The sequence below is a fragment of the Echinops telfairi genome, unplaced genomic scaffold (genome assembly GCF_000313985.2).
Source record: "Echinops telfairi isolate 266 unplaced genomic scaffold, ASM31398v2 ScPeMD7_443;HRSCAF=831, whole genome shotgun sequence".
Classification (NCBI taxonomy): domain Eukaryota; kingdom Metazoa; phylum Chordata; class Mammalia; order Afrosoricida; family Tenrecidae; genus Echinops; species Echinops telfairi.
In genome coordinates this window covers 74,842,202-74,850,519 of record NW_022104341.1, presented here as the reverse complement: position 1 = coordinate 74,850,519, position 8,318 = coordinate 74,842,202, and the positions used below count along the sequence as shown (strand labels likewise).

Genomic DNA, 8,318 nt, shown 5'->3' with positions numbered 1-8,318 from the left:
CCTTTAATGATTTATAAATTATTATTATATCTTATCTTACACTGCATCTCCCTTCACCCACCCTTCTGTGTTGCAACAGTTCTTAATCCCATATACTGTTTCTTGAAAGGTCGAATACTGACCAATTCTTATTTTATGGTAGCTCTCTGTATTCCTTCCATTGAAGCTTCCTGCATCATTCAATATTTTGCCCATAAAATCCTTCCATCTTACAACCTAAGGCTTGCATTATTTTTCTCTAGTTCTTTCAGTTTAACAAATACTGAATATGTCCTTCCTTTTTGGCTTTTAACTCCAGGTCTTTGCTTCTTAGATACTTTGTCTTTTCTATCTGTCTTGTTTACATGCTGGTGGGACTTATCCAATAAAAGGAGGGAAATTGATAATGCAGGAGCAAAAAGGAATGTTGCTAGATGGCATTTTTGATGAAGCCAGAGGGAATGAGATAATGGCTAAATGTGATGATGGAAGTTAGGGATATTCTTTATTGCTATCTTTTCTCATTGATCAAGGCAGATGAGGAGGCAGATGAGGGCGTGGTTGGGGAAGATATGTTCAAGGTTTGAGGACAGAGAATAGTTTTTAAAAAGTCAACTATGGGTTGGACTTGGATTTAAAAGATTCCATTTTGACTGCAAAGTTTGCAGGATAAAAGTTGACTGTAGTCTTCCTCTCTGTAATACTTGGATCTCAAAAATAGAATGGGCTTGGCTGCTAATTGGAAGGTCAGAGGTTTGAGTCCACACAGAGCTGCCTTCCCCCAAAAAAGCCTGGGTTTCCACTTCCAAAATTTGAGCCACTGAAGCCTTTTGGAGCGCAGGTTGATTCGGACACACATGGGATCACCTTTTTTTTTTTTAAAGAGGATTAAGTAAATAAATGTCAAAGGAAAGCATTTTGTAAAATTCCTAGTACTTGAAAATTATCTTAGCAATTGAATACATCTATCAAGAACTTGTAAAGTGACACTCATCTAATCCTTATGGGAATATTAATCGTGTGAGAAAAAGTATTCTTATCCTAATCTACTGATGGGGAAATTGAGGTCCTGAGAAATGAACACTCTTGCCCAAGTCTCAGACCTTAGATGGTGGAGCTGCCATTCCACAACATAGTTTAAAGACTAAGACTCATACCCTTCATATCGATCATTTTCCGAGACCTATTTTTTTTTTCTTACAGAGCTCAAGTTCTTGGAGCCCATTTTAAGGGTCTTCTTGGTATTTTTTGGATGACAAGAAATGTGTTTTCCTCTATAGGTTATTGATAATATTTCGTAGTCACTCTGAGTTCTAATAAAGGCAGAAATGGTTTGATATTTAATTTATCCAGTGTCTCGAGCTGTTGTAACCAAAGGCACTGTTCAAAGATTTCAAATCTACATCCTATTTTCCCCAATTTCAGTTGGCAGGAAGGTCCCCTTGGGGCAACGCGGAGGAAATGATCAATCCCTGAGGGGTGGGCCTGAGGGGCGTTGGGCCCCGCGGGGTGAGTAGGAGTTGGGTGAGCGCGTCGGGCTGGTGGCGGGGGTGGGGGTGGGGGCAGGCCGACGGGTGGCGGTTGGAGCCCGGAGGCGGGGGCGCTGGGGTCGGCGGGGGGCGGCTCCCGGGGGCGGGGCCTCCGGCGGCCCAGCCTCCGCGGGGCTTGGGCGTCGCCACGCCCAGTTTCTCGGAGCTCTTCGCCGGCGTCCTCGAAGGGAGCGCAGGGAGTGCGTGGCCCGGAGCCTGCAGCGCCCGTCGCCGCGCGGCCGCCCCCGACGCCGCCTCCGCCCGGCCCGGGGCCCCGTTCGGTTCCAGCGGGGTCACCATGGTCCACTTCTTGCACCCCGGCCTGTTGTGCCGGACCCTCATCCTGCCGGACGCGGGCACGGATGCCCAGGGCTGCTGCGTGGTGCAGGTGAGCCCGGCAAGGGGGCGAGCGGGACCGTCGGGCGGCGAGCGCTCGCGGGGACTCGCAAGGGCCGGCCGGCGAGGGGCCGAGGGGACCAGGCCGGCGAGGTCGAGCCCCCGCCCGACCCCGACGGCGCCGAGAAACGCGCGGGGAGGTGGACGGGCGCGGCGGCGGGGGGGTTTCCTGCCCGCGCACCCGGGGCCGAGCGGCGGGCGCCTGCTTTCGCCCCAGCTCCTGGACCTCGGGGGCGTCTCCTGGGGCCCGCGACCCGCCTGCGCGCGGAGAAGGCTGCGGGGTGAGCTTCGACGTGAGCGCGGACTGGGCCTTTAGCCGGCCCGCAGCGGACGCTGGGCGTCGACTAGGGCCCCGAGCGCGCAGACCCCCGCCTCTGGGCCCGTGGAAGCCCCGGGGCCCGGGCCCCCCGTCGCCCCCGCTGGCCGCAGTCGCGGGGTTCGCGAAGCTCGGCAAGTGGGACCCCGGAAGGTCGGGCTCCACGTGCTGCTTTCCCGGGGTTCCGGTTCACCTGAATTCGGAGTGAGGCGCAGGCGCCGGGAAGGTGGGTCCGGCCCGGTGGCGCCGTGGCTTAAGCGTTGGGCGGTGGCTCCCCGCGAAAGTGGCCGCCCTCCTGGGGAGAACGAGGGGACCCGGTCCCACGCTTCCTCCGGGCGCGGTTTGAGTCGGAATCCACGATGGCCGTCGTTTGAGGTTTTTGCGTTGTTTGGTCGTGTTAACTCCGCCGTCTTTGGAAACCCCAAGGGCAGTTCTATCCCGTCCTGAAAGGTTGATGGCAGACCCAGGCCAGGGAGTGTTTTTGGTTTTAGGTGTGTTAAATGTCACACTTCTAAAGGAATCCGGGATTTCTTAGATATCGATTAAACAGCACCAACACCAGAACAAAAACCTACAATCACATCTGGAGCCATCCAGTCACTTGGGACTCACAGTGACCTGTTGGATTTATTCCTTAAATTTTTCTTTTATTGTGAATGAGGTAAATGCTTACAGAGTTGTACATTCAACAGTTTGTACACGTTTTGTGTCACCTCATCCTTTGCATTGCTTTTACTGGATTTTTGCTGCTCCGGCACCCTGTGTTTCTTGTTTCCGTTCTTCCTCCTTTCCTAACGATTTGAATGAACCCCGCCGCCCTTCTGATCCGAAATGGTTGTTCAGTTCCAGACCTGAAGGGTCAGGGCTGTTATCTTTCAGATCCCCCCAGTTTCTATCTGACATGGTCTCTCAAATGATTTTGAGTTCATTTTCCCTCCACTCTATATCTGGGACCTTTTAATGTGGTCCATTTTAGAGGAGTTGGTAGTGGTAGCTTGGCACCAATTAGTTCTTCTGGTCTCAGGGTTGGAGAGGCCGATGTTTGCTTGTCCATTAGTTGATTGCACTAATTGCTTCCAGGTGTCTCTCATTTTTTTTCCATTCTGCCTTTGGATAAGAAGTGACCAGTAATTGCACTTAGATGGCTGCTCATAGCTTTTAAGAGCCCAGTTGTTACTTTTCAATTTGGGATGGATACCATTGTCCTTGTGTTAATGTCAGTTGCCCCCAGAGGCTCTCGTCCTGATCCCCCAGGCCCAGTGGCTCATTCTCTCAAGTTTGGTCATGTCTAAGAAGTTTCATAACTTTGTCTAATAGTATTGTGTCTTAAGAAAGTTTACAGTGAAATATAGATTCGTACTTGGTATTTTCTTTTTAATCATTTTATTAGGGGCTCATACAACTCTTATCACAATCCAAACATACATCAATTGTGTAAAGCACATTTGTACATTCATTGCCCTCGTCATTCTCAAAACATTTGCTCTCCACTTAAGCCCCTGGCTTCAGGTTCTCATTTCCCCCCTCCCCGCTCGCTCCTCCCTCCTGCCTCGTGAGCCCTTGATAATTTATAAACTATTATTTTGTCATATCTTGCCCTGTCCGACTTCTCCCTTCACCCACTTTTCGGTTGTCCGTCCCCCAGGGAGGAGGTCACATATAGATCCTTGTAATCGGTTCCCTCTTTCCAACCCATTCTCCCTCTACCCTCCCAGTATCGCCACTCACACCACTGGTCCTGAAGAGATCATCCGCCCTGCATTCCCTGTATTTCCAGTTCCTGTCTGTACCAGTGTCGTACTTGGTATTTTCTATACATTACTCAAGTTGATTGACTCTTGAAATTCAATTTGAATGTAGGTGTTCAAAAATCTGGTTCCACATTCTGCTTTGTCCTAGGGGTGACCTTCCAAGAACTCAAGATCCAGTGATTTACATTCAATCCGAAATGGTACAGAGGGGAGGAGATAATGTGATTGAAGTTGTATTTTACATAGTAGCTCCTTATTGGAAGACTTTTGTCTCCTGGAGAGATTTATTTAATCTATTTTTTCACTTTTGTTGTTATCAACAGCAAAACATAGACCAGTTAAAACTTTTCTGCATAACAATTTGGTGACATTGATTGCATTCTTGAAAAAGAATGTACAAGTCACCCTCTTCAGTTCCTCTTAACAGAAACACTCTTCCCCCTAAAGTTTTTATCTAATCTTTTGAGTTGTTGTCACTTTGATCCCCCTATAACTCAAAAAACTCACTGCCATCAAGTTGACTCCAACTCAGAGCCACCCTGTAGGACAGGGTAGAGCTGCCCTGTGAGTTTCCGAGACGGTCACTCTCTGGGAGCAGAAAGCCCTGTCCCTTCCCAAGAAGCGGCGAGTGGTTTTGAACGGCTGCTTTTGCCGTAAGGAGCCCAATGGGTAGCCAGCCATGCAGATAGTTCCTAAAAGCATCATAATGCTCAAAGATGACTTTAAAAAAAATCATTTTATTGGGGGCTCCTACAACTCTTTTTTTTGTTGTTGTTGTTGAAGTTTAAAAGTATTTAATAACATGAGTTAATTGGTATATTTTGTGCGAAGGTCAGTGCTAAGCATTTTTTAGATTCTTATTGTCTCCTACAACTCTTATAACCATCTACCCATCCATTGTGTAAGCACATTTGTACATTTGTTGCCGTCATCATTCTCAAAACATTTGCTTTCTGCTTGAGTCCTTGGTAATAGTTCATCATTTTCCCCTCCCTCCCCAGTCCCCCCTCCCTCATGAACCTTTGGTAATTTATAAATTATTATTTTGTCATATCTTACACTGTCTCATGTCTCCCTTCACCCACTTTTTTGTTGTCCGTCCCCCTAGGAGGAGGTTATCTGTAGAGCCTCGTAATGGGTTCCCCCTGTCTACCCCACCCTCCTTCCACCCACCCAGTATTGCCACTCTCACCACTGGTCCTGAAGGGGTCATCTGTACTGGATTCCTGTGTTTCTAGTTCCTATCTGTACCAGTGTACATCCTCTGGTCTAGCCAGATTTGTAAGGTAGAATTGGGATCATGAAAGGGAATGTCCAGTTGCCTGCAGATGGGTCTCATTCACAGTGATATGATTTTTTGTTCTTTGAGGCCTGATACCCAATCCCATAGACACCTCGTGATCACACGGGCTGGTGTGTTTGTTCTGTGTGGGGTTTGTTGCTTCTGAGCTAGATGGCCACTTCAAAGATGACATTTTTTCACTAGTTGCACTAAATTGCTGTTTAGTGTGAAGAAGAGTTTAGGGGATATTTTTGATTTAAGGTTTAAAGATTATGTCAGGGCTATAATTGAAGAGACTCATGGACCTTTCTTGGCTCCAGGAAGCCAGGAATCCCGGAAAATTGATAATTCTGTTTTACATTTCCCCCCTGTTGATCAAGTTTCTTCAATAGGCTCTTTGATCAAAACGTTCAGAAAAGGTAACCCAGCACCACCGAGTTCTTTCGGTCTTGTGGTAGGGGAGACTGCTGTTCAGGGAGATAGTAATCACACCTGTCATATCCTCCCACTGACTCCTTTGCTGCTCCAGGCAAATGGAGGCCACTTGTGCTTTGGATGGCTGTTGGCAAGCTTTCAAGACCTCAGGCGCTGCCTATGGACCAGGAGGTAGAGCAAAGCACCAAACACAGCTAGGTTCAAAATTCCCTCAGTACTGGGCATTCCAGTTTGTCATGGATTTCATTTTAATTGGATCCACAATCTATGCTCAAGGAAACAACATTCAAGAAATCAAATTGATGCATTACACTGGGCAAGTCTGCTTGCAAAAGATCTCTCTAAAGTATTAAAAAGCAAAGATGACACTTTGAAGACTAAGCTGAAACTGAACCATATCATGGTATTTTCAGCCACCTCAAATGTACGTGAATGTTGGACAGTTAAAAAGGAAGGCTGACTGGGATCATGAGGGGTTGATGGGATCAGGTATCAGGGATGAAAGACCCAGAACAAAAAAATATCGATGTGAATGAGGGGGAGGGCAGAGTGGAGACCCAAAGCCAATCTGTAGACAATTGGACTTCCCTTTACAGTAGGGTCACAAGGAAGAGAAGAGCCAGTCAGCGTGCAGTATAGCACTGAGAATTTCATGTAACTTTACTCTAATTCTTTAATACTTCTCCCCCGCGCCCCCCCACCACCACACACACACACACTATCATGACCCCAGTTCTGCCTTACAAATCCAGCCAGATCACAGAATGTAACACTGGTACAGATAAGAGCTCCAAACAGGCAGTTCAGGACAGATAAACCCCTTAGTACCAATAATGAAAGTAGTGATACCAGGAGGCTAAGGTGGGGGTGGGTGGGAAGGGGAGACTGATCACAATGATTTACTATAACCCCCTCCCAGGGGGACGAACAACAGAAAAGTGGGTGAAGGAAGATATCGGTCAGTGTAAGACATGGAAAAAATAATGATTTATAAATTATCAAGGGCTCCTGAGGGGGGAAGGGGAAAAATGAGCTGATACCAGGGGCTCAAGTAGAAAGAAAATGTTTTGAAAATGATGATGGCGGCAAATGTACAAATGTGCTTGACACAATGGATGAATGGATGGATTATGAGCTGTAAGAGTTCCCAATAAAATGATTTTTTGTAAAAAAGGAAGGCTGAAGGATTAATGCCTTTGAATTATTGTGTTCTTAAATATTGAATATACCATGAACTCTGGGGACCACATCTGACCACCTCTGACTTCCAAAGTTGATTGCTGCAAAGCAGAAGTCAGACGTGCCGCCCCCCATCCACTTTTACTCTGTTCTGACACCACTATTCCTCTCATGGCACTCTACTTTTCTGTTAGGTTCCAAAATGCATTGCAATGGCCACACACAACTCACAGACAATGCTCGCAATTAAGGGTTTACTAGAGAAGTTAACAGGTTACAATTCAGGTGAGAAAAACTCAGGATATAGTTGTTTAGTAAGACAATTTCTTCTCTGCTGTGCCCACAGGCAAGCCTCTCTGGCCCACTTGGCATGTGTCCTGCTTGGGTCATGTTAACAATGTTCTTTTAGGGCTGTCAATAAATGCCCTAATGGCCTGTCCCTGTGCTGTAGCCTCAGCCTGAGGGCACTCAGTTCCAGCTCTGTGGGTCAGCAAAACCCAACTTCCCCAATTAAGTGCCCAGAGGCATCCCACTCTGGGACGCCTACTGCTGTGTCTCATGCTTTGGCTCCTGGTTCTGCTGTTGCTGCTCATCTGTTGCCAACACTGTCTCTTGAATCAAGGAGGTTCAATCTGCAGAGATCTCAGTGTCCCAAGGACATGCTCCACTTCTGGCTCTTCCTCTCTTGCTACTAGTGAGAACCTTCCTCCTGCTTCTGAGATGGTTGATTTTATTCCCAGAAGGATGGAATCACATTTAATACGTTAAACAACCACTCACAGCTGAATCCTATAATCCAGTCCATATCTTCCCCCACCTTCTTAACCAGACTTATCAGGCAACAAGAGTCATTTCGCAGGTGTAACAGGCTGTAGCTAGACAAACCAGATTAACAAATTCACTGCATTGCAGACTGCCAGAAGAAAGAGCCTGTCTGTGTTAGGAGAAGTACATTTGGAATGCTCCTTAGAGGAGAGGATGGAAAGACATCGTCTTAAGAACTTTGGACATAATTAGCAAGAGGGCTCTGTCTCTGGAGAAGTACCTCAGACTGGGTAATAGAGGGTCAGTGAACAAAGAGGGAGCCTGAACAAGATGACACAGTGGACAGCAGTGAACGCAAGCAGCAACATCCGTGTGGATCAGGCAGTGTTCTGCTCTGATGCACTTAGTGTTACTATGAGCCAGACCTGACCAACGGCACCAGAGAGCAACAATAATGTGGAAATAGATGGCCAGTTCTTTTCTTCCCCCGAAGCACTGGGGCTCAAATCACCAAACTTCTAACTAGCAGCTAAGCACTTAATCATTTGTGCTGCTCAGAGGACTCCTTCATCATATAAATGGGAGTATAAAATACAGTGAACCCTCGCCACTTCGCGCTTCGACTTCCGCGGCTTCACTCTATCGCGGTTTTTGCGTAACAGCGCATGCTCTGTCATTACTGCCAC

At 47.4% G+C, this 8,318-nt stretch overlaps 1 protein-coding gene across 1 annotated transcript in view; it reads left to right on the top strand.

Annotated features, from left to right (window-relative positions):
- Positions 1-1,806: 1,806 nt before the first annotated feature.
- The window catches only part of ZYG11A (zyg-11 family member A, cell cycle regulator), a 69,016-nt gene continuing 62,504 nt past the window's right edge, over positions 1,807-8,318 (top strand). The window contains exon 1 of the mRNA XM_004699659.2: positions 1,807-1,896. Coding sequence (XP_004699716.1) covers positions 1,807-1,896 — 90 coding nt within the window. The remainder of the gene's footprint in view (positions 1,897-8,318) is intronic.